This window comes from Bombus terrestris, chromosome 3 (genome assembly GCF_910591885.1).
Source record: "Bombus terrestris chromosome 3, iyBomTerr1.2, whole genome shotgun sequence".
Lineage (NCBI taxonomy): Eukaryota > Metazoa > Arthropoda > Insecta > Hymenoptera > Apidae > Bombus > Bombus terrestris.
In genome coordinates this window covers 8,755,583-8,780,155 of record NC_063271.1, presented here as the reverse complement: position 1 = coordinate 8,780,155, position 24,573 = coordinate 8,755,583, and the positions used below count along the sequence as shown (strand labels likewise).

Below are 24,573 nucleotides of genomic sequence, written 5' to 3'. Positions count from 1 at the left end.
CCAGGAATTGTACAAAGCCCAGTAGATCGCTACCAGTGATAAGTTGACGATTCCACGCGAAGGTTACCGATTAAATTTATACACGGCTGATGCACGAATGCTCGGGGACACCATTGAGAAATACTTTACCTAATTGCTATCATCACACCAAGAAGCAGACACTGCGACGCGGTTACCATGGGAAGTTAGAACAAGTGTCAGCATCACAAATGTGTCTGCGGTGAACACAAAAGCATCGACAGGTAGATAATTGCCTATAAACACGCCGGTATTATTTCAAGGCATCTGTCGGTCTAATAATTAATCGTGTAGTTATCTATTCAAGCAAATCATGTTTTATTGTTAACGAAAGACTAAAAGTGAAACGACTTAGAAAAAATATTTACTTCTTTCGTTCCCCGTAAATGAACGGAACATTCCTCTTAATTTGGAAAGGTAAGATAAAGATATGAAAAAAGAAATAAATACGATAGTGCCGCGAGAGACGAAAATAAAACTGTAAGAAATAAAATGTTAATTAAAATCGAATGGTTTTTAGGGATTTGTGTCGTGAAATAAGAACCGAAAGAACTGAAGATGAAAGTGGTGTTTGTGCTAAGCATACTGTACATCGTAATAAGATGTACCGAATGTGTACCAGAATTGCAGTTAGTGCAGATCGTAAGGATCAGGATATTTAAATAAAATAAAAATTGCATGAGACCAAACGCGTTTCGCTAAAAGCTTCCTTATTTGTTTTCCTTTTACTTTAATTTTATTTTATTCTTCCTTAAAAAGCGAGAACCTAACAGAATAATCTGCTATCATTCATATCTGAAATCATTTTTCAGGTATTCGCTCATAAAACGCATGCTCCAATTTTGGATTTGATAGATAACAACGACATGAATTTACCACGCAATTTAACTTACGAATACTTTAACGCAGCTCCACTCAGTATGCCTAACGTAAGTTCCTTTACTTTCTTTAAAAAAAAAAAAAAAAACTGATAAATTAAAAACGCTCCGTTAAAGAAAGTTCAGTACAGACCTTCATTAGTAGATAAAATTAAAATATAATTTTGGAAAATATGTCAGCTAATTATATATATATTCATGTATTATCTATGAGTATATGTAGACATTAACATTGATAACGAGCCAGCTTATGTAATGAATTTTATTTTCAACAGAAAACAGCGGTAATAACATATTAAGCCAATTGGAGATTTTTATCAATTTCTTTCTAAAAGAGAAGAAATCAATCATTTCTGGCTGAAGTTTTCGTTAATTCGTTTTTCATGTAATATTTCGTCTTTTAGTCATCCAGAAATTTATTTACTTGGTCGGTGAATAATTTTTAATTTGTTTTATTAGAATATTCTCCCATTGATTTTATAGCCGAATTCTGTATTCAAAATTTCCTGGAAATCTAAACAAATATTGAAGATAATCTAAAGAAATACAGGAGATAACTTATTGTTCTTTGACCGAAATTCTTAAAACAATCTTCGTACCGTGCGTGTGGATACAGTAATTGATCCAAAAATTATTGTATCATTTTCATAACTCTTTTCATAATTTACATTTTAACAGTTACTATACAGTTAACGATACAACTTTTTGATGAATCTACAAATTGATATTTATCTTATATTTACTTAACGCTTTATGAATTATACAAATTTTTATAAAAATTTGATAGAAATAGCATTACAAATTATCATACGATATTTAAAATTACACGCGAATTTCTTTTTATGCATTGAAAGATATTTGTTCATTAAATGAAAATTGTACTTTGAACGACTATTAATAGTGACTCAGTCAATATGACAAATCTAAAGAACTTTAATGATTTTGCAAGTTTATCAAACAGAAAAATACTCCATAGAGTCGTGGAGATAATCTAAATTTATGATCAACCATGATCTTTCGATTCTTTGAAATTCATTGATCGAAATTTTTTGAAAGCATCTTTGTATCGTGCGTGAGGATAATACTTGATTTAACATTTTTATTTGTTCTACTACTTGATAAAGCATGATATAAATTAAGAGTATGACGAATGATAACTTTAGATTAATCCTATTTAACAGGTCAGTATGCTTAACATGTATAATTTAGGAGTCCATTTACGAAAGGTGTACGGTAAATTTTTGGGTGATGTTTACACATCTGAGACAATGAAAATGCAAACGGCCGAATATCCATTGTCGATGCTATCTGGTCAATTAGTAAATGCAGGTCTTTGGCCTCCAGGAGAAATTCAAAGGTGGAGCGCCGATATGAATTGGCAGCCAATACCCACAGGTAAAAATTCGTAGCATTTTCATTCATTCCTCATTTGTCAATTTCTATCAAATAATGAAATATTCGAACAAGTACTGTCCTTAGTTCGGTACTAAAGAGAATTAAGGGAAACATGTCAATTTCGTTCAAGAGACAGTGATACAATGTTGGACCTCGTATATCCAAATGGAAATAATTTCTTTCTGACAGTGAGACGATGTGGATCCTTATATATCTAAGAAATTTTGAATCTCGTCTGAAATATGCCGCTACTAGTGTAAATTCGCGCGTTCACAGGGAGACGAGATCTCGAAGAAGCGCGCCAACGGGAGTCGTAAATTACCGTTACGATTTGACTAATTGACGCTACGAATCGTTCGATCCCTTATTTCTTGTGGGATAATAAGGATAGTTGATTGAATAGAACGCTGTTTTGAACAGGTTACTATATATTTTGACTTATCCAACAACTTCAGTCTGATACAAGATTAAGTATTTGATATGAAAACTACGAACGAGTACGACCTGAGACTCCTTTCGTGAGGATGATGATGACTATTGTAGATTCCAATGATAGACTCGTTTAGAGCACCAGTTGACTGTTTTATCGTTTCAAGAACAAGTAGAGAGTTGAAGTTGACTGTTCTGTCGTCCCAAGAACAAGTCTAGTGTATTAGAAGAAGTTGAGTTGACTTAACTGATATCGTAGAAGAAGTGAAGAGTATAAGTTGACGTTCTGTCGTCCCAAGAACAAATCCAGTTGACCTTCCTGATTGCGTAGAAGAAGTCTAGAGATGTAGTTGACCATTCTGTAGATCCGAGAACAAGTGAAGCTCGTTCTTATGAAGTTAAGGAGGAAAGCTCGGTAAGAGTGTGCCCTTTGGACGAAGAACGTGGATTCGTTGCTCACACTTTTCGTCAGGAAAGTGAGGGTAACGATCCGCGATGCCGATTGGTTATGATCAACATTAGGAATTAAGATAGGAGGTGAAAGCTTCTTACCAACGTGACTCATGGGCGACATTGTTGAAAGGAAAATCAGCTTTTCCGTTAGACAACCATCTGCCTTCTCCGTAATTTGTAAGAACGTGCAATAGACCTAAGGACTATTTTAAGTACCAACTATAAACTGAAGATACTTACAGGATTCAAAGTTCCTGCAAGCTAATAAAATTTTAAAATAGTAAAGATAGAATTAATTAAATCTCCTATCCAACTCCTTGTTGGTTGTTGTTGCCCATGTTCGGCTGGATAGGGTCGGATCTGTAGTGGGAAGATCCTCTTTGCATCTCGGTCCAAGATGCTCGTTTCCGCATGAGTTATTGCCGTTAGTAGGTGCCGTAGCCGCCAGGAAAAATGGATGGTATGACCTAAGGGCCGTTGCGTTGAGTGCACGTTGTCTACTTTATAATCTGGATCATCGTCACCCTCGTCGTTTCCAAGACATTTCCAGTTGCAATTCATGACCCAAGGACTGTCATGGATCACTTCGGTCTTGGAAGTATCGTAGGACATCTCGTTCCAGGAAGTATTGTGGAACGCCTCGATCCAGGAAGTGTCGGGAACTACTTCGATCCAGGAAGTATTGTTGAACACCTCGTCTCAGGAGGTGTCATGGAACACCACTGCCCACGAAGTGTCTTTGAATATTTTCACCCAGGAGGTATCGTTGAAAGGAACTCCGGTGGTGCTTGGTATAAATTCGTCAAACACGACGTGGAGTTTTGTATTTGATTGAGAGACTGAGCTCCCCCCGATGATCTGCCCGAATTAAGTTCTCTTGTTGCTGCTCAATCAGCGTAATGTTGCACCTTGTGCTACTGTCGGAGTCCTTCGTCGCGATTGTCTTGAAAGCGTCCAGTGGGACATGACTTTCCTCGATGCGTTCCATGAATCGGGAGTCAACGGCAAGAGATGTGTTTAAAGTAGCTTCTAGATGAACATTCTTTTCCTCGTCAAGATCGTCTAATTCTGTTTGAATCGAGTTTATCCTGATCCACGTGTCGTCGATTGTTTCGTGGTAAGACGTTAAGAAGGTTTCGCTTTTTTTGTATTGTGTTTCCGAAACAACTAGCCTTATTCATCGAATACAACATAATGTCATCATTAGACTGCAGATACCCAATTTAATGACAAATTTATATTTTTACTAAGATATGAATAAAGAAGTCGAAGCTACGAAAAAATGTATTTCTCCTCTAAATATCAGAACAAATACTATATTTTGGATATTTTATACGTTTTTCCATATCATACTCATTCTGTGGATTTTTGCATCTTTAAGTTCCTCACAAATGCATAGACATTCGCAGACTACTCGTTATTATATTTATTGTGGTCTGTATAAGATTTATTCAGGACATATTAAATACTCCAGACAAAATATTAAGTACTCCGTATAGAAGCCTATAAAATCTATTTAAAAACATTCATTACCGAATGACGAAAAATTTTGTCAAGAAGAAGCTTACGAAGTCGTAGATGATAAAACGTGTAATTCTAGTTAAATCTTTTTTAACTTTCGCTACAAATTTTTCAAACATCCTAACAAACGAACCTGTGAAAAATTCGTAAAGAAAGTGCAATAGCTAAACGATATAGAAGAAATATTGTAATTTATCAATTTTGTAGATTACATTGTCGCACAGAAAGATACTTTATTAATGGGAATACAGTGTCCGAATTTCGTTCTCGAAATGGAGAAAGTGCTGAATATGGCTCAAGTGCGAGATAGAGTATCGGATTATTCATCTTTATTCGATCATATATCTCGATCTATTGGAATAAAAGTTCAACGACCATCGGAAGTGGCTTTGCTATATGCTGTCCTTGAGACAAAAGTAAGATATTTAAATGAATAACTTCTTGTAAAATTGAACATGAACGAACATGATGTATAATCGATACGTTCGTATTATTAGTCATATTTGAAACAAAAATATCGCAATGTAAAAGTTTTTTGAGGTAAAATGTGTGTACATCGTTTATAATACTTAACTTTTATTACTTCGATAGTCTTTCGTTATTTTTTAAGTCAGATTATGTCGCCGTCGGATTATTATTATTGGCGACAAGTTCAATATGTCAAGCGTATCATGTGCATTGGTTAAATGAACCTTAGAGAACATAAGTGAAAATGAATGTTCTTGCAGGCTGACTTAAAACAATCGCTTCCGCACTGGGCAAAAGATATTTTTCCTGATGGAGCAATGTACACTGTGTCGTTGTTGGAGTATGATCTCCTTTGGCAAACTTCATTACAAAAGCAATTAAATGGAGGAACGATTCTAAAAGAAATTTTAGCAAATTCGCTGATGTATATCAATGGACACATTCCTAAACAACGGAAGCTCATGATGTATAGCGGCAATGAAAGAAATATCGTTGGTGTTTTGAAAGGCTTAAATCTATGGTCACCACATATTCCTAACGAAGCCGCCTCTATGATATTTGAACTGTACTTTGACAATGAAACAGAAAGTCACGGAGTGAAGGTATACATATTCTTACATTATTTTATTTTATTACAAATACGAATGTTGAAAATAATTACGAGATTCGTAAAGTAATTTTATTAAAAGTTAAAATATATTTTCGACAATAATTATAAAATACGATGATAGTGCTGTTTACTTAAGGAAAATAAAAACAAAATAATAGTCAATATGGAATAATTAAGAATGTGACATACATATATTCATAAGAGAGAAAGACATAACAAAAGATTTTATGTAATAGTTAATTAAAAAACTTAATTTAATTTTTATTAATCGATAATATTATTAACAGCGTAATTTTTCTAATTACTTTAAGCATTTATACATACATAATAAATCCAATTAATTATCAATCATATTGATTAATTAATTAACTGATTAAACGATATTAAAATTATTATTATTTCAGATTAATTATTATACGGGAGTAGATGGTATCACTGTCTCTTTGAAAATGCCAAATTGTACAGAAATTTGCCCGATTAAAACATTTTTGTATTCGATAATGGATCTGTTACCGCAAAACGCAGAACGATTATGTAACTGGAAAAAGATTGATCTTCCTATAATACTAGATAATGTTAATTATAGCAGATCGCATACATTGAAAAGTATTACATTTACGTTGTTATTAGTTAGTACTTTGTTAGTAATTAATTTGTATTAATCAATTTAGATTCGTCGCAAGTATTCGAATAATTTTAGAAAACTCTTTAAAACATCTCTCTCTCTTTCTCTCTCTCCCCCCCTCTCTCTCTCTCTCTCTCTCTCTCTCTCTCTGTAATCTCTTGCTCTCAACATTGAAAGCTCAATATCTTTAATAACAGCTTATATTAATATAATCATTGTACAGGTAATTGGAATATATAAAATATGATATATTGAGTACGTAGATATTATAATTTACAAATAGTTGTGAAATTTTAATGAAAATTGTATAAATCAAATAAAGAATATACTAAATGCTTTAATATTTAAAATGTATTTACTATATACAAAATATTATAAGACTTTTATATACATATAGAATATAATATTTAGTACCTGGTATATATCACAATATACTAAAATTACGTTTAAAATGGTGCACTTAAAACGAAATCATTTATTCATACGTCAATAAATTGACTAATTTTTGCGCCCTTTTTGCAAATTGAACAAAATTTTCCGTAGCAATTACTGCAAAATCATCCAAAATCATTAACCACCTTCGTTCCCTTGTCTGTATACTATCCTTTACTATTATACCTTCGAAATTCAATTGTTTTTTCCATAAATCGACGACAGGTGGTATTACTTCCTCTTTTTCAAATTGATTATTTTCTTTATTACAGAAAACTGCTCGATATTTTTGTAAGCAAAAATTTAAAGTATAAAAGATAATATGTAATTGATTTATTACACTATATACATCGGCCTTTTTATTATTTATCAGAGAGATTAAAATATTTCCGTAAGATTTTAGTTTTGCAGTTAAGTAATTTATTATTTCGACACAAACTTTCATAGAACTGCATAATTGTAAAATAATGGAGATCTGATGAGTCAGTATTGTAACCTAAATAAAAAAAAACATGACATTAAATAAGAGAATAATTTCGTGTCTAAATATTACCATATAAATATTTAAAAATTTTTTAGGAATATCTCTAATTCTAACAAAGTGTAAAGATATGTTTTGTATTTTAAAACAATGCATTTTTTAAAAGCTACTATCATAATTTCCTTGTATTATGACTAATAACTTTATCCATTTATTATGACTATAACTTTTATGTTCAACTTTTACTTCTCCTCTTATCTCTAACGACAAGGAATTGACATATTCTATTCCTTAAATGTCTGTGCATATATTGTATTTACAAGTATATCTAACATGTGTTATGCAATACATGCTATAGCATTCAATTTAACATTAGCAATTGCACATTAAAAATTATTATTAAAAGCTAATAAATATAGCTAATTTTATGTATTCTATCCATAATAGAAATTATATATATTATAATTTACCTTGTTAAACTCACTAGTTCCTATACTCTTATCCAGGATATCAGTCACTACCTGCACAATTTCTTGCGTATACTCATTAGTTTTATTTTCAGCTTCAGAAACGTCACAGTAATCCAATATCGCGTTTACAGCCTGTTCTTCTAAAGTATCTTTCCAACATCTTTTTCTCATATATTGTTTCGCTATTCTCTCATTTTGGAGAACCATAAGAATCGCCTTTATCGACTTAAAAGCAATGTCGTCCACATTTAGAGTATCAAGCGTAAATTTCAACCACTTCGAAGAAATTTTCTTCTCTTCTTTTTTGTTAGCCTTAGATACAGTCGTTTCATGGACAGATTTTAGTTTTTTTCTCTTGCTGCTACGTCTTTCGTATTCTGCATCTTCGATCAAATTTTTATATCTTTGTCTATTTTGCACGCACAATTCTTCACCGTCATTGTTTATGTTTTTATCGATTTCTTGTTGTGAACAAGATAAATTTTGTTTGGAAGTCCAATTTTTCTCTGTCATATCTATGGTAAGAGATTCCAGATCATGCGTGTAATTCACGATATCTTTTTTTTCATAAGGAGTAATATTAGCAATTTTTTGACTAGGCGAGATACTAATATCTTCATTATAAATGCAATTCGTCGTTGGTAACCATTCTGCGCTTAATTGATATGTATCGTAAGCGCTGTCTTCTTGAAGCGAGCATGCGTTATTAATCCGATTCGGTGAAATTATAGGACTTTCATTGAAAAAGTTCGGATCACAAGTTTGTGTCAATGGTTTCACTATCTGCTCATTCGATTTTGAAATTAATTGTTCTCTTAACTGATTACAATTCTGTTCATATGATGAATAATTTTTGTTAGATAAAATAATGTCTGAAAAATCGTTATCGTCTGAGGCAACAGTTAGATCATCTCTCGTTCCGAATAAAGTTCTCGTTAAAACATCGCTGTCTTCGGAAAATAATTCTTCTGCCGATTTTTCCTTGATAAAATCGCTTCCTTCGAGTAATTTTTCGTCTTTCTCGTTTCGTACTATGTTATTAGTATTTTGACTCTCCAAAGAATCTTTAATTATGTCAGAAACAGAAGAGCACTCTTCGTCTGAATCTTGAATGATATAATTTTTCATAGTAATATCTTGATGCATGCAAGGTTGTACATTGAAGAATCTATCAAGACTTTGAGAAGAAGTAAAAACGGAGGGGCTGACTCCTGTTTCGGTGAAAATTCCAGTTTCTTGATTTATTTGTTGGTGATAAGGTTGCAATGTGTTATGTTTTTCATTGTGTACATTACGTGACGAATCAGCATCTGAATCAACGTCGAAATTAGTATCATTCTGTTGATCATCATTTGATGAATTGCTCGAATTTTTATAATCGTCCTCTTCAATATCAGACATTAAGTTTTGACTATAAAGATTAAAATCTTTCCCTAGAAAAAATGTAGTATACTCTTAAATAGGAATTTTATTTTTATTATTTTACTACAACATATTAACTATCCGTCTGAAGATATAAATTCACATGAAGTTATTTGAAACAAATACTTAAATAATCTGTAATAAATTTCAATTGAAATTTCACTACTTCGAACTAAATAATTTAATATATTAAAAGAGATATCTGTTAAAAACATTAAATATCGAGTTCTTGTATCATTACCTGTATTCTTCCATTGTTTATAAAATACCGAATAAAATTGTTCGACGGAAATAGTTTTCATAAACATTGTGGCTGACTTTAACCAGACCATACTTTGTACAAAATTTAAATCATCCACACATTCTTCCGTATAATCCGATATCTTCTCAGAAGTTTGAATAAGATCTCGAGGAATATTCAACAAATGTTTACACCGACAACAGCCTGTATTATTACTATCACTAAATTTGTTTAATTCCCTTCCATTCATTTCTATTAAAAGATCCTCGACGATAGAAGAATACAATTTTCCATCTGTTTCTGATAAACTACTTGTAAAATTTCCTGTGCATCAATAATTATTTATAAAATAGTTTATTAATATTTTATTAATTGTGTTGAACATAATAATTCAATAATTATTATTAGCATAAAGATGAATTATATTAAATAATTATTGAATAAAGATAACAATTATCAAACAACCTAATTCGCATGAGTTATGGTACGAATATTTCGCATATGCACATTGTAATTCAGAAATAACGTTGTTCCGGCTTTCAACATGTAGCTTCAATCGTTCATTTTTATTAATATCGTTTTCCATCTTGGACAGAGTGATATGTAGGATTATAAAGTAATAACAGGAATTTTAAAAGTATACCATTATAAACTATATATTGTATCATGTTTACTAATATATTTTTTAAACAATATATATACTTTACTTTAGCATTTTGTAATGTTCCAATTTTGCATTCAATTCAGGTTGATGCGCCCGTTAATTGACTTAAAAACAGTACTGCCAATCTCACCACGAATCATACCTAGATCATATACTCTGCTTTCCATTGCCATGCATTTCCATGCCCTGTACGTAAGTACACATTACGCACGTTTTTCCCATCGAAAGAACCGGAAGAAGAAGCATGCATATAGTTTGGCCGTTTGATCGCTAGGGATGGTAATTCATGGAGCACACTTCTGACTGAATTTCTTCTATGCTCATTGGCGATGTCCTTACTAATCTCTGATATCAGCAGGTTGTTATCTAATAACCGAAACTTGAAGAAATATGTATACAGTTCATGTGTTCCAATTCTTTGAAATAAAGATAACATTTAAATTAGAATTCATCCTAATAGTTTCGTAACACCGCGATTATGGTAAATATGCATAAAGATAAAAAAACATTAATGAATGTACAATAATTAAATATTTTTTAATATAATATATATATAAATATATATACAAATATATATAATAATAATATATAATATGTATAATATATATACAAATACATTACAAACATTAATTTGTTCAACATTTCGGAATCGTAAATTTGTAAACGGCCTTTTAAGATGCAGTTTCACGTGCTTCCGGTTTATCGATCGAACCGGTAAGAACATGGTAGTTTGGATTTAACAAACGGGAGCAAAGTGATTTTTGATTTTACTATTATTACATTAAAGAAACACTTAATATTTTACTATAAATATGAATTCACTTACATCTGAATCCCTGACTGATAAAGAAAAGAGTGATCTTATGCAACAAATTAAACAAGAAGTTGCCGTTGCAAATGCACAAGAAATGCTTTCGGTACGATTGTAGAAATATATTTACAAATTTAAGGTGAATGAATAACATATACCACCTGGTTTCCTATTTTCAGAAAATGTCAGAAAAATGCTTTAAAAAATGCGTGATTAGGCCCGGTACTTCCCTGGATAATACCGAACAGGTAACCTCTTTTGTTTGTATAACGTAACCTTAGTATAAAATGTAACTTATCGTGTTCGAAGCCTTAAAAGTATAAAATAAATTTAAATATAATATTTTTTATATCACTATTAAGTAAATATTATTTAAGCGGACGTAGAAAAGATATAGCAAATATTTTATTAAATATGAATAATGTAAAATTTTTTTAATGATGTTATATAAATATTGTGAATATTTATATAAACAATATATGAAAATTATATTAAACATATTGAATTATACTATATATAAATGTAAAAAAGATAAAATATAAGAATAAAAATTGTTATAAAACCTCATAAAATATAAAATATATTAAAATATATTTGATGTAAGTGCACATATAACAGTATAACAATGTAAGTAATTTTAATTTATTTACAGAAATGTGTAGCAATGTGTATGGATCGATATATGGATGCATTTCATCTTGTATCAAAAACGTACAGTGCTCGAATACAGAGAGAGCATGACAGAATGTAACAGTACAAATTGTTAAATAAATTGTTTCTGGTTGTACATTGTGTAATTGTATACCAACTACTTTCCAAATATTGTTTAGGAAATATTATAACTGTAATTATTACATATATTTATTAGCAAATCTATGTCATTTATAAATATTGAATAATTTTGTATATAATATTATTACTTCTGATTAAGTTTGAAAACAAAATAGATTTTTACATTTGTGACATTTTAAATGATAGAAACCAAATTATAATATTACACAGTGACATTACACTGCCAGCTGTATTTCTAAAGCATTAACAAATAAATAGAAGTGCATAAATTTATAATTTGCATCTCACTTATTTAATGTATTTTCTTTCCCACCTTTCGTATATCTTTTAATATATCTGTAGATAATCTCTCACAGAATTACAGAAAAATTAATAAATACTTAAAAATATAAAATTTTGTTAAATACGTTTAAGATGAAGTATAAGCTAGGATTGATCGTAAGGTGTAAAATACACAGCAATTGCAAAAGAGAAAAATCTTTATAAAATAAATAACATATACATGAATATTATTACATCGTACTTCAAAATCATAAATAAGTAACTTAGGTATTTTGTAAATCCCGCAATTCCATAGTATGTATTTGCATTGTTTCTTATTCATACACACTAAAAGGCACAATATAGCTACCAATACTTCAACGTGGTTACAAAAATAAATCTCTAGAACTGTATGAAAAAATATTGTGAGTGGTTTATTAATACTTCATCTGTTCAATTTGATAATATAAATTAGTAAATAACAATAATTACAACTATTTCATATCAATGTTTGCAAAATCTATAATTAATTTGCATACCAGTGCATTATATGCCATTATCATATATACAGATCAATACAGACAGTTTGTAACATAACAAATCGATGTTATTAGTTATACATATCTTTTTGTTATCAAAAAACAGCTGCAAAGATATGTGTATATAGCTGTAGATATATATGTGTATAAAAAAGAAATTCATTAATATTTTTTCTAATTTTAAAAAATATATCTTTTCAACCTCTTTTATACTGTACTTACTTATATGTTTGGTATAGAAAATAAAAGATCATGTATTCATCTTATGAATTTTCCAAAGGGAAAAAGAAAGAAGTATTTATATACAGAGTGAACCAATAAAAATTTTTATCTGAAATATCCTGTTATCCATTGATTTAATTAAGAAGTATTTCATATGAAATTGCCTTTGAGGGGGTATAAGGAAGTTAAAATACATTAATTGAATGGCACCCTTTGATTCTACTATGCATTTCATATGAGACATCTTTTAATAATAATGAGGCATTTCAGGTAAGAATTCTTATTAATTCATCCTATATATATATATTTATATATATATAACAAGACTTCCATATATACCAAAACGCATATGAAATGCGAGATTTCATATTAATCAGCTTAGGATTAATTGAAATCATTTCCAAAACTACATAAATATAAAAATGTTTGTGTACCCTGCAATAGAAATGCTTACACAAAAACACTTTCTAGTTCCATCAGAATGTGAAATAAAATTTGTCGATATACTGTGATAAGTTGTGAAACATTTCTTAAATTACTCTCTCCCTTCTTCTCTCTTATAATTTATGGTGAAAAATACTTATGTAAATTTCTTTACTAATGCTAACAATACAACAAAAGTGCAATAATCTTAATAACAATGGAATGTATCTATATTTTACATTCTATAAAGTGTAGGAATGTTCAGTATCATCCTGAAATTGTTTTTATAAAATTATATGTTATATCAATATTAAAATGTAACCACGTTGATTGGTCAGGAACACACCTGCTTTAATATATACATAGAAATAAAAGCTGATTCAAACTAAGGGATTTCATTATACCTAATACTGTAAAAGTAAAGATTTTACTTCATTCAAATGATTTATATGATTCATGATATAATTTCTATTTTGTATTTTGTTTTACTAAAAATAATATGTTTATTTATGTGTGTATCTTAGATATTTTTATAATAAGAACAGCAATTTCCTAATTATGTAGAACTAGTTATGTGGTAGGTAGAATAAGTTAATGACATAATTATAATATTATAATAAATAAACTCCTGTTATACAATTAAAATTTTAAGACGTATTAATCAACTATGAAATCTCTTTGTTTGAATCATTTACAATATTTACTATTGATGACATTACAGTAATTGTGTGCTACTCAAAGTTTTGTGAAGGAAGCAGGCTGTACAAACAGATTTTGATTTGTCAAGCATCCAGTTGATCCATTATGAATTGTACTTAGTTATTGCATCTTATTTGGGGCATAGTATATTTATAACAATATGTTTATCAAGGTATTGGATTGCCCAAAAATTGAATTACTTAGTCTAAAGCTCTCATTAGTTATTTAAATATTACGATTCATGGATGCAAGAAAACATATAAGCACCTAATCTTTCATTGAATATCAACTTCAACTTTTATAAATACTTTTCGTTTTATGCATATAGCACCATTATCTTTGAAGAAAAATAATTTTATATATTTTTTAGGCAATCCACTTTTAGACGGATGATTTACTGATATTGCTATCAATACTATACCAGTAACTTTAGTTAAATGAGGTAATGATACTTCAGTCATAAAATCAGACACAGGAATTATTTTGATAAACATAACAAAATTGTTACAAAATTTTTTCAGAAAGATATAACTAAGTATTCAACAACCATTAATGTAACTGATTACTTTTCACTTTTTTAAGATATTTTAACATTGAGATAATTGGCTTTATAAGTAATAATACTAGACATATTTACAGAATAACGTAGAAGGCAGTTTGTCTGAAAGCTTACAAGCAAGAGTTTTAATATTACTCTTCTAATTTAGTTAATAATGTATTGTAACTTAAAAAGATGATTTAATAGTATATTTACTTTAATTAAATAGTGTTTCTTTGTTTTTGATATCAACTTAATTTTTGAATTTTTAAGTAACTACTTCTTATTACATTATAAAATTATAAATATGTTTACAACGTGTATTTTATAAAAAATTTTTAATGGAACTTTTATATGATCCTTATTCTTAATATTCTCAATTATTAAAAATATAATTTAACACTTTATTGCAATAATATCAGAGTGTAATGGCAGTTTGTCAGTTTATAACATCTCATCTTTTTTAATAAAATTTGTGTAATATTTTTATAAAAAGTTGAGTTTTCTCATGTCATAACCAATATAATATCCTTCGTAGAATATTTTATGTTTAAAAATTATTTTTCTTAAATACTGTTAAAATGAAATTCATGATTTATAAAAATACATTTTTGACAAAAAGTTCTTATAAAGTAGTGAAAATATAACATTTATAAATATATATTCAGACATTTCCCTTCTACGTTTTTTTGTAGGGAACTTATAAGTATTGAGCCACGAACGGCAGTGCCATGTTAGAAACCAAAATAATTTTGCAAATTTATGAATTCATAGCAATTTGCATTAATATACTTGATGCCCTGACATAGGAGGATATTGAATATCAATGCTCTAAATGAAATAACATTTTAGTTCTTACAGTAATTCTCTAGTGCAATTTATGAATTACAGTTCCTTTGCACAATTTGCTGTAATACCCGTTGCAAAATTTGACATATTTTTATCCATGTTTATATCTTCAAGCTAAAATGGAATTATACATGCAATACTCAAAAAGATATATATATATATATATATATATAAATCATTTTTATATGGAAAACTATGTATCAAAAAATGCATCTAAATTCATATAAAATTTACTTACACATGATGTGCTGCTTAGTATATCATTTATATCTTCAATTTCTTCACTTATGTCCTCGCTATTAGTACTGTGAATTTTATCTTGTTTTTTCGTTTGTAATTTTATTGGACTATCTGATTTTTCAGGATCCTTCGAAGGACTTTGATCATAAGCACTACCAGACGCAGATGAAACAAAATCTTCTTCATAATTATCTATACCATCAGTTCCTGAAAATATTATGTTTATGATACAAAGGTTATGAAAAATATGTTCCAAAGATATGCAAAACATACCAAGCCCAATATCCATCAATTCCTTCAAATCATTAATATTAGTTTTTTTACCATTTAATGGTGGGAGATCGCTAAGTATAGAATGTGATTTTTTATCTAAAGATGGTAAATCTTGTAAAAAGGTATCAGTATTACGTATATCATTAATATTCTCTCTTTTTCCATCAACAATAATTTCTTCAAAGTATACAGTTTTTCCAAAACTGTTTCCAGTATTAACTGGTTTTCTGTTTTGTATATTATTTACTATTTGTAATTCCAAACTATTTATATTATTTTGCTTACTTATATCTTCATTTTGATTTGTTTGCATTTCAGTAACTATAGATTCATCAAACTTAATTAAAGGCTCGGTTTTATCTAGTAAACTTGTTTGAATGAGTGTATCTATCTCAGTCTCCTTTGTTGTATGATTCATCACTGTACTTGTGCCATTTGGACTTGTAGGGAGTGTATCAAAATTCATACTATTGTTCCCTTTGCTATCAATTCCATCGTTCTTTTCATTGTATTCAGAAGTTGTACTATTCCTGAGAGAATCATTTTGCATCTCACACTTTAAGTCATCTATTGAAACATGAACAGATGTTTCTTTATTTTTCTTATCAGTTATTGTCACATTTATTGGAAGTTTTGGACTTTGCTGTGAAATGCTTTCTAATTTATCCGATACATCATTATCATTTGACAATGATGTAGTTTCATTATTTAATACTTTTGGAATGGAAATTTCAAATGTGGCATTAGCAATATTTGTTGTAGTTTCAGTTGTACTAAATTTGCTGTCAGTTTCATTCTATAAAAATATTCGTGATTGTAACAGTTTTATTTCTGGGTAATTAATTTTTTAAAATATTTATAATATTTTATCTTTTATATATTTATAATATTTTGTCTTACAATCTTAACCTACATACCTTCTGTGTGTTATTAAAGGCACTGTTCATGCTATTTTTTAAAATTTCTCCAAGCAATGGCTCATTGGATTCAATACCTAATTCTTCACATAATTTATTTCTTCCAACATAATTATATTCTTTTCCAAAATAAGTTTCTGGATCATATACAGATATTGTATAATCAAGACCAAAATACTCTAGGAACTCCCTAACCAAGGAAAACAATAATTTTCCCTCTGAATTAGCCAGGTACTGTTTTACAGTTTTATTGAGAAGTGGTTCAGGATTCTGAAATATTTAATTTACGTGATGAAAGCTATAATTATAACATTGTCTGATGTTGTCATTTACTTTAATATATATCAAATGTATATTTGCTATTTATAAATTTATGTAGGAATGAACATTTATTTAAATAATGTAAAAATAAACTATGACAAACTATGCATACACACAGATACTGTAGTGCTGAAGCAACAAAATACATTCTTCTATCTAGTGTTACTGATGGACATATGATCAAAATTAATTAATCCAAAATAATTTTGTTGATTTTGACAAATATTATATAATTTTGAAATTTAATTGCAACTCTTATCAATTCAAGTTTGTTATTTACTTTTGTTATTTTGTACATTTTATTATTACCAGCTATGATTTAAAATGATGTAAAAGAACAACTTTTATGCATGAATATATTTAAAAAATTGTTTGCATTTATCTACTGTAGAACATACCATTACAGATTCTTGTTCTTCTAGAGCTAAGAACACACTTGCCCTGAGTTCCGCCTATAAACATTATAAAAAATAGTTGAATCAATACTACGACAAAAAATATAATTTCGATGGGAGAAAGTTCTTTGATGTGATCTACATAACCTATAAAAAAAATATAGTTCTTAAAAAAATGTTTATCATACCCGGACTTTTGCAAGAACACCATTGTTTTCAAGTGTTTGTACCACCAAATCTCGTAATTCTGTATCCTCCTCCATGGAAATGTTTCCGTCTATCATGATTATAAATAAAAATTACTCTCACAAACACTCAAGAAATGTAAATATTTACGCTTTCCATCGCGTGTCTTCTTTTCACATCTGTTTACCTAGAGATTATGTTTTTCTGTCTAGGGAGTTTAAATTCAGAAACTGAAAAAAATTTTATTTCTATCTGATTATTGTTATGACCATATATTGATTGCTACTTTATATATTAGTATATATAAAAGAAAAGTAGAGCGTATTTTATAGTAGACATTGTAAAATAACTAATATGTAATAAATTGTAAACTAAATTATCAAATTTTATTATTTTATTCGAATATGTTACAAATGTATCAGTATTACCAATATCTTTCAGTTTCTAATTAAAAGAAATTAAATGTATATAAAAATTTTCTCTACAATACTGAAAATTACTTGATTAGGTAGAAAAATATTTTCATTAAATATTTGATAATATTCGTATACGAGAAACATTAAAAATTGTATTTAATATACCGGAAGTAACATAAGCTCAAAAAAATATATACGAAATTCGAAAATAACGAATAATCCTAAATTTAAATTTCTTCTTATATTGAGTTAAGTTAGTAATACCAGGTAATATAGAACGCTAAAATTTTATATGTGCACAATTTCTTTATTACACAATTTTATTGTAACATTTTATCAAAATCGAAATTTGAATAACAGTAAAATTCATTTGCAAGATTATTTCGATGATGAGGTACAAAGTTGCAAATTTTAACATTCAATAATCTCTCTGCCAAATCGCTCATAATAGCACCTGCAATGTAAGAATAAAAGTAATTAAGAACTCAAAAATTGATTATTGATTATTGATTATCAAAAGTACCTGTACAAAGTACAATATCCTTTTTGGCTAAGAATTTTATTGTGAGGGCAGTTTTTGTTAAACATTCGTCAGAAAGAAATGGTGGATCAGCTATCACTAAATCATAAAAGTTTGACATATCTCCAGGTATATTTAAAGGAAATTTATAATTGTATGGTACAAAATCTGAACCATATGCTTTAAAACGTTCATCATACTCAAAAAGGGTGACTGTAGATAAATAATTAGTATTAGTAATAACAATAACATATTTGATATTGCATAAATCATGAAATTACAAATAACATATTTTCAAACCTTTTCTTTTACCAGAAGTTTTTTTCAGTTTACTATAAAGTGTAGGGCATGATATTAATGCAATTTTTCCATCAGACTCTGTACACTGTATAGCACCTTTTACAAGAGTATCTGTTGTTTTGTCATCATACCAAAACTGACTTAATTGCTACAATTCAAATTATTAAATCATTAAACATCTTAATCGTGAAATATAAAATTAATTAATAAATTATTTCACAAGTCACAAACTTACAAATAAATATGAATTGTTAAGAAGGACTACTAATCTTTGTAGTAAAAATTAACTTACCCAATTCTCATCAAAAGAGACATCTAAATGTTGATTTTCTAAACTATGTTTTAAGTGATTTTCTCTTTCTTCCTTTTCTTTAAGAAACTCTTTTAAAGCAGCAAGTGTCGTAGGACATAACTGTAAATCATCATCATCGCTTTCACTCATTTTTAACTACTTTTTGTATATGTGTATGTACATATATGTATTTTATTTATAAATAATAATTTAAAATGTCACATTTTGTGTATCTGTTGGAAAAGCAATTAGTTTTAATTATACACAAATATATGTGTAACATAACCAAATATTAACTTTTAATTAATTAAAACACATGTTAAATTTGTATTACTTTTTAAATAATAAATATCAATTATATAAAATTTTTCAATGGAGAATACTATTAATTCGACATTTAAGATAATATAGGTATCTTATCGAAAGTAAAACATATTGTACCTATCTATTAAAAATTTAATAGTTTTATGATAGTTGATTAGGATATTTGTGCAAAATAAATTTTATATTTTTAAAGTTTGTCAATTTATTAATTTATTGATTTAATTATTTAATATTAAAATAATTTAATATAATCCCTATATAAAATTTATATATATTTAAATTTTTTATCATATTTTTTAATTAATAAAATGTGAAAATCTTAAATGTAATTGATTGGTTGTAAAATATAAGCATAGCGATAAATATACAAGATTTAATATTTAGAAAGATATAATAATTTCCTTGGAAAAGATTATATTCCTTATCACATTATTGCTTTAAAATCCACGTATTTATCAAGTACTTTTACCAAGTAAGTATCTTGTACACATATGTTTTAATTCCCGGCTTCAAAATCACACTAAACTACGTATTGAAGAAAAGAAGAAAATAAGACGATGGATTCACAAGACGACGTAAAATTATTTCAGTCTATTGGTTTAAGTGAACAAAAAGCTAAAGAAACTCTAAAAAACAAACAAGTTTCCAATAATTTGAAACTTGCTATAATAGAGGTTAGTAAGTTATACATACAAGCTTTTTAATTACGTTTTTTATTATTTAGTGATGTAATCTTATAAGTTTGAATTATATATTATAAACCTTTTTACTTGTTTATATTTGAACAAAATGTAATCATTATTGCTACATATGGTATACCTTTGTAATATTTGATTATACCAAGTGGTATCTTTTGTAGGCTAATAAGTATGGAATTATTACATCAGAAATTGGAATTTTGTTATATCAACTTGCTTCGAAAATTAAGAATCAAATTGCAAATAAATTGTCATTTCTTGCTAAATACATAGCTGAAAAGAAATTAGATACAACTCAAAGATTAGATGCTGGGTTAGATTATTTACTTAATCATATAGAAGAAAATGTCGATGTATCTGATTTTGAGAAAGAATGTGGTATAGGTATAGTTATATCTCCAGAAGAAATAGAATGTGAAGTGGAGAAAGTAATAAGCACACATAAAGTGGAAATAATAGAAAAAAGGTACATATATTATATTTTTAACATTAATATTGAAAATTTAGCATATATATTGTTGAGAATTTTATGAGTTTTACAAAACAAAATGTTTTTACAGGTACCATTTTAATATTGGTCCATTAATGCAACATGTACGTAATACTTTAAAGTGGGCTGATGGAAAAGCAGTGAAAAATGAATTTGATGTTCAAATGCTTGATTTGTTAGGTCCGAAATGTGACTCTGATCTTGTACCATTACCTAAACCAGTAAAGCAAGCAAAAGCACAAAAGTCAGGAAAAGAAAAAGGTAAATCAAATGGTGTTAACGCAAATAATATGTTCATCTATATGTAATTTATGTATTATAATTCATTATTAAAGAGCTGCCTAATTGTTATTTAGTGGAACCAAAAGGTGTGACAGCAACAAATGAGAAAACAGATGCTCAGACAATAAGTGAATTAATGAAAACTAAAGTTCATTTTCATAAACCAGGCGAAAATTATAAAACTGAAGGATATATTATAACACCAAATACACACAAATTACTTCAAGAACATTTAAAAATAACAGATGGCAAAGTAATAACTAGATTTCCACCAGAACCTAATGGAATTCTACATATTGGTCATGCAAAAGCAATTAATATTAATTTTGGGTATGCTGTATCATATTATAGATATGATTCTTAATTTCTGTAATATAAATTATATCTCAAGTATAATTCCATTGCAGGTATGCAGCAGCCCATGATGGAATATGTTATCTACGTTATGATGATACAAATCCTGAAAAAGAAGAAGAAAAATTTTTTATTGGTATTCATGAAATGGTAGAATGGCTTGGGTATAAACCAGCTAAAATTACTCATTCTTCTGATTACTTTCAACAGTTGTACGAATGGGCTATAGTTCTCATTGAAAAGGACTTAGCATATGTTTGCCATCAGTCTAGTGAAGAAATAAAAGGTTTCAACCCACCTCCAAGTCCCTGGCGTAATAGACCTATTTCAGAGAGTTTACAATTATTTCACGTAATAATTATTTATTTCAGACGAATTATTGTAGCTTAAAATTTTTGATTATTTAAATGTTTTTAATTTTATTATGTATGGGTATGTACAAAATTTTAAGTTATATCATAAAATTTCTTGATCAACTCTATAATTTTCTATATAGGATATGAAGGATGGGTTGCTTGAGGAAGGTGAAGCTACATTAAGAATGAAAGTAACATTAGAAGAAGGGAAACAAGATCCAGTTGCATATAGAATAAAATATGTTCCTCATCATAGGACAGGAGATAAATGGTGTATTTATCCAACTTACGATTATACACATTGCTTATGTGACAGCATAGAAAATATAACTCATTCTCTTTGCACCAAAGAATTTCAATCAAGAAGGTCATCTTATTATTGGCTTTGTAATGCTTTAGATATTTATTGTCCTGTGCAGTGGGAGTATGGTAGATTAAATGTATGCTATACAGTTGTTTCTAAAAGAAAAATCAGTAAGTTGATTGATGAAGGTATTGTATCTGATTGGGATGACCCAAGGTATGTTTTAATGTAAAAATTCATTACATTAATAAATTTGAAAATATAAATTTTTGATGCTTATTGTATATATATTTTTTGTAGATTATTTACATTAACAGCTCTTCGCAGACGTGGTTTTCCACCTGATGCTATAAATAATTTTTGTGCACAAATGGGTGTAACTGGTGCTCAAGTAATTGTTGATCCAGCTGTTTTAGAGGCATCTGTGAGAGATTTTTTAAATTTAACTGCAAGTCGACATATGGCAGTTCTAGAACCATTAAAAGTAACCATTAGCAATTTTCCTCATGAAAATTCTATAAAACTAACAGTTCCTAACTTTCCTACTGAACCAGATAAAGGACAACATGAGATTGTCTTTGATGAAATTGTATATATTGAGGCATCTGATTTCAAAGAGGTATATAATGCTATTTCAGTTCAAATATATGATAGAAAATGTTTGTTATCATTCTATTAAAAATGTCGTTACGCATTTATAGAAAGCAGAGAAAGATTTTAGACGTTTAACACCAAACCAATCCGTTGGTTTAAAGCATGTAGGGATAGTACTAACGATCAAAAAAATTGAAAAAGATAACATGGGTAATATCGTGAATTTAATTGTTACACAAGAATCAATTTCTGAAACTAACAAGCCTAAAGCTTTTATACACTGGGTATCAAATCCTATATTAGCATCCATTAGATTATATGAACGTTTGTAAGTATTGGGTTAATGTAATAATTTATTATTATTGATTTAATAGTTACAATGTTCTATTTGTTCATAACACAATTTTCAGATTTAAACACAAAAATCCTGAAGATTCTAATGAAGTACCAAATGGTTTCTTAAGTGATATTAATCCACAGAGTAAGAAAGAAATCGTTGGATATATCGATGCAAGTTTGGCACGTTCAGCGAAAGTTTTTGAAAAATTTCAATTTGAACGTATTGGCTTTTTCTCTGTAGATCCAGATACAACATCAGAAAAAGTAATTATAACTATGGTATCCAACTTTAAATATTACTATTCTTACTAATTTCATTCGCCTTTTACAGCTCGTTTTTAATAGAACGGTAACGTTAAAGGAAGATGCTGGGAAAGTGTAAATGAAATGAAATGAAACATGCATTCAAACATTATGTATGAATAATTGAGTGTTATATAATTTACTAAATTTTATAATATTTTGTATAATATTTATAAATAACAATTATGTTTAAGATAATAGATATCTTTTTATAGTTTTAGAGTTTTACAGTTTAAAATCATTACTACATAATTAGTGGAAAATATAAATAGGTATTATTTAATTCATCATACAAGATTCGTACGTAGGAATCATATATTTAATATTTATAAAAGCATCTTCACCTCCATATATTTCAAGTAATTCAAGAGTTTCTTGTATTATATCTGCGACATTTTCACCTTTTTGTTGTGAGTAGTCGATACCTTCTCCAAGATTCACTGGAATGTCAAATTTAATTTTTATTATTTTTACATAAAATTATAAATGTAGATTAAAATCTTACCATTTCTATCTTTTAATAAATTAAGCACTGGTAAGATTTGTCTAAAATACGGTACTAAAGCTTCTCCAACACAATCTGTAGAACGTACAAGATTTTGAAGAGCTCTCAGTGTCGTACACATAATTTCTGGCATTTTTGTATTTAAGGCTTCTACAATAAACAAGAATTTATAAAATCGTATAAACATAATTTTATACAGTTTGTAAAATCTTTTATTAGAATAAAAAGAAAAATCACTTTTTATAGGAATTATTAATTGTGGCACAACAGGTAAAATTTTAGGACCACCATGTTCTAACATGTCAGATATTCCCTGTTCTACTATAAACTTAATCGGTTGTTCAGTTTCCGTTAACCCATCAAAAAATAACGGTAAATAATGATGAAAATCTAAATCCTCGATGTTAACTTTCCAGCTAAGTTTTGTTCCATATTTATCCTTTTCCAATGCAACTGGAAATACACCCCATTCATAGAATTTTCGAAAAGTTGATGGTTTAGGTGGTTGAGGTTTATACAATTCATATCGAGGAGGTTTTTTAACTACAGTGTTTTCCTAAATATATTATAGATAAGTATCAGTTCATATAAATATAACGTTTAGAATATTGAAGTGTTACCTGTAAAGCTTGAATGGTGAAAGCAGGAACAACTCTGGGTTTTCTCTTTTTATATCGTGGTAGGTCTTTTCGAATTTCATCCCAAAATTTTGTTTCATTTACCATTCCGATATTCTTTTCTCGCGTTTGATCAAAAGATGATTTGATAAATAAGATGTTGTAGAATATCTTATACAATTTTAATCATGAAGAAAATATTAAAATTCTAAACGCGTCACCGTACCTAATATCATCGATTCATCCTAGATATATTGCGTTATGGTAATTTAAGGTACAACAAATATGGATCAAACATGTTTCTCA

The 24,573-nt window shown here is 28.5% G+C and overlaps 7 protein-coding genes across 11 annotated transcripts; 3 read left to right on the top strand and 4 right to left on the bottom strand.

Moving 5' to 3' along the window:
• The first annotated feature begins 25 nt into the window (after positions 1-25).
• Positions 26-6,488, top strand: LOC100647291 (venom acid phosphatase Acph-1). Of its 2 annotated transcripts, XM_048404699.1 has the most exons (8): positions 26-242; positions 326-435; positions 539-660; positions 831-947; positions 2,078-2,291; positions 4,902-5,110; positions 5,423-5,764; positions 6,177-6,488. In XM_048404699.1, exons 3-8 carry the CDS (start codon positions 577-579, stop codon positions 6,432-6,434), a joined length of 1,224 nt encoding a protein of 407 aa, XP_048260656.1. In that variant the 5' UTR covers positions 26-242; positions 326-435; positions 539-576; the 3' UTR covers positions 6,435-6,488. The 2 variants fall into 2 exon arrangements, with proteins under 2 accessions (XP_048260656.1, XP_048260657.1); XM_048404700.1 differs by lacking the exons at positions 326-435; positions 539-660.
• A 313-nt stretch (positions 6,489-6,801) lies between these two features.
• Positions 6,802-10,588, bottom strand: LOC105667174. Its single transcript, XM_048404632.1, has 4 exons — positions 10,250-10,588; positions 9,444-9,767; positions 7,781-9,213; positions 6,802-7,325 (listed from the first exon to the last, which is right to left on the bottom strand). Exons 1-4 carry the CDS (start codon positions 10,278-10,280, stop codon positions 6,873-6,875), a joined length of 2,241 nt encoding a protein of 746 aa, XP_048260589.1. The 5' UTR covers positions 10,281-10,588; the 3' UTR covers positions 6,802-6,872.
• A 183-nt stretch (positions 10,589-10,771) lies between these two features.
• Positions 10,772-11,705, top strand: LOC100647766 (mitochondrial import inner membrane translocase subunit Tim13). The gene is made up of 3 exons (XM_003394436.4): positions 10,772-11,024; positions 11,098-11,166; positions 11,571-11,705. Exons 1-3 carry the CDS (start codon positions 10,920-10,922, stop codon positions 11,667-11,669), a joined length of 273 nt encoding a protein of 90 aa, XP_003394484.1. The 5' UTR covers positions 10,772-10,919; the 3' UTR covers positions 11,670-11,705.
• Positions 11,706-12,171: 466 nt separating this feature from the next.
• LOC100643563 (metacaspase-2) lies at positions 12,172-17,824 on the bottom strand. The gene is made up of 6 exons (XM_012321035.3): positions 17,576-17,824; positions 17,391-17,444; positions 16,672-16,941; positions 15,755-16,550; positions 15,480-15,688; positions 12,172-15,355 (listed from the first exon to the last, which is right to left on the bottom strand). Exons 1-6 carry the CDS (start codon positions 17,669-17,671, stop codon positions 15,278-15,280), a joined length of 1,503 nt encoding a protein of 500 aa, XP_012176425.3. The 5' UTR covers positions 17,672-17,824; the 3' UTR covers positions 12,172-15,277.
• Positions 17,825-18,275: 451 nt separating this feature from the next.
• On the bottom strand, positions 18,276-20,029 carry LOC100647533 (EEF1A lysine methyltransferase 1). 3 transcript variants are annotated; one of them, XM_003394434.3, is made up of 5 exons: positions 19,895-20,029; positions 19,102-19,334; positions 18,810-18,957; positions 18,513-18,722; positions 18,276-18,443 (listed from the first exon to the last, which is right to left on the bottom strand). In XM_003394434.3, exons 2-5 carry the CDS (start codon positions 19,249-19,251, stop codon positions 18,310-18,312), a joined length of 642 nt encoding a protein of 213 aa, XP_003394482.2. In that variant the 5' UTR covers positions 19,252-19,334; positions 19,895-20,029; the 3' UTR covers positions 18,276-18,309. The 3 variants fall into 3 exon arrangements, with proteins under 3 accessions (XP_003394482.2, XP_048260591.1, XP_048260592.1); XM_048404634.1 differs by lacking the exon at positions 19,895-20,029 and adding an exon at positions 19,543-19,676; XM_048404635.1 differs by lacking the exon at positions 19,895-20,029 and adding an exon at positions 19,436-19,453.
• On the top strand, positions 19,983-23,839 carry LOC100647059 (probable glutamine--tRNA ligase). 2 transcript variants are annotated; one of them, XM_003394433.4, is made up of 10 exons: positions 19,983-20,099; positions 20,285-20,589; positions 20,684-20,874; positions 20,970-21,225; positions 21,303-21,600; positions 21,746-22,125; positions 22,210-22,528; positions 22,611-22,831; positions 22,914-23,106; positions 23,174-23,839. In XM_003394433.4, exons 1-10 carry the CDS (start codon positions 19,983-19,985, stop codon positions 23,222-23,224), a joined length of 2,331 nt encoding a protein of 776 aa, XP_003394481.2. In that variant the 3' UTR covers positions 23,225-23,839. The 2 variants fall into 2 exon arrangements, with proteins under 2 accessions (XP_003394481.2, XP_012176427.2); XM_012321037.3 differs by having other exon boundaries at positions 20,949-21,225.
• LOC100647651 (parkin coregulated gene protein homolog) lies at positions 23,425-24,395 on the bottom strand. The gene is made up of 4 exons (XM_048404633.1): positions 24,271-24,395; positions 23,888-24,206; positions 23,651-23,800; positions 23,425-23,585 (listed from the first exon to the last, which is right to left on the bottom strand). The coding sequence occupies exons 1-4, from the start codon at positions 24,373-24,375 to the stop codon at positions 23,425-23,427; spliced, it is 735 nt and encodes a 244-aa protein (XP_048260590.1). The 5' UTR covers positions 24,376-24,395.
• Positions 24,396-24,573: the final 178 nt, after the last annotated feature.

Coding starts and splice junctions, on each gene's coding strand:
- LOC100647291 (XM_048404699.1), top strand. CDS start 577: ATGAAAGTGGTGTTTGTGCTAAGCATACTGTACATCGTAATAAGATGT. Junction 661..830: donor AATTGCAGTTAGTGCAGATC/GTAAGGATCAGG, acceptor ATCATTTTTCAG/GTATTCGCTCATAAAACGCA. Junction 5,111..5,422: donor ATGCTGTCCTTGAGACAAAA/GTAAGATATTTA, acceptor ATGTTCTTGCAG/GCTGACTTAAAACAATCGCT.
- LOC105667174 (XM_048404632.1), bottom strand. CDS start 10,280: ATGGCAATGGAAAGCAGAGTATATGATCTAG. Junction 9,768..10,249: donor AAGCAGAGTATATGATCTAG/GTATGATTCGTG, acceptor ATTGATGCACAG/GAAATTTTACAAGTAGTTTA. Junction 9,214..9,443: donor TAAACAATGGAAGAATACAG/GTAATGATACAA, acceptor CATTTTTTCTAG/GGAAAGATTTTAATCTTTAT.
- LOC100647766 (XM_003394436.4), top strand. CDS start 10,920: ATGAATTCACTTACATCTGAATCCCTGACTGATAAAGAAAAGAGTGAT. Junction 11,025..11,097: donor ATGCACAAGAAATGCTTTCG/GTACGATTGTAG, acceptor TCCTATTTTCAG/AAAATGTCAGAAAAATGCTT. Junction 11,167..11,570: donor CCCTGGATAATACCGAACAG/GTAACCTCTTTT, acceptor ATTTATTTACAG/AAATGTGTAGCAATGTGTAT.
- LOC100643563 (XM_012321035.3), bottom strand. CDS start 17,671: ATGATAGACGGAAACATTTCCATGGAGGAGGATACAGAATTACGAGAT. Junction 16,942..17,390: donor AAGAACAAGAATCTGTAATG/GTATGTTCTACA, acceptor TAAATATTTCAG/AATCCTGAACCACTTCTCAA. Junction 16,551..16,671: donor CCTTTAATAACACACAGAAG/GTATGTAGGTTA, acceptor ATATTTTTATAG/AATGAAACTGACAGCAAATT.
- LOC100647533 (XM_003394434.3), bottom strand. CDS start 19,251: ATGAGTGAAAGCGATGATGATGATTTACAGTTATGTCCTACGACACTT. Junction 18,958..19,101: donor TCTCTTTTGATGAGAATTGG/GTAAGTTAATTT, acceptor TTTGAATTGTAG/CAATTAAGTCAGTTTTGGTA. Junction 18,444..18,512: donor GGATATTGTACTTTGTACAG/GTACTTTTGATA, acceptor CTTACATTGCAG/GTGCTATTATGAGCGATTTG.
- LOC100647059 (XM_012321037.3), top strand. CDS start 19,983: ATGGATTCACAAGACGACGTAAAATTATTTCAGTCTATTGGTTTAAGT. Junction 21,226..21,302: donor GCAATTAATATTAATTTTGG/GTATGCTGTATC, acceptor ATTCCATTGCAG/GTATGCAGCAGCCCATGATG. Junction 21,601..21,745: donor AGAGTTTACAATTATTTCAC/GTAATAATTATT, acceptor TTTTCTATATAG/GATATGAAGGATGGGTTGCT.
- LOC100647651 (XM_048404633.1), bottom strand. CDS start 24,375: ATGGTAAATGAAACAAAATTTTGGGATGAAATTCGAAAAGACCTACCA. Junction 24,207..24,270: donor TCACCATTCAAGCTTTACAG/GTAACACTTCAA, acceptor TAATATATTTAG/GAAAACACTGTAGTTAAAAA. Junction 23,801..23,887: donor ATTAATAATTCCTATAAAAA/GTGATTTTTCTT, acceptor TGTTTATTGTAG/AAGCCTTAAATACAAAAATG.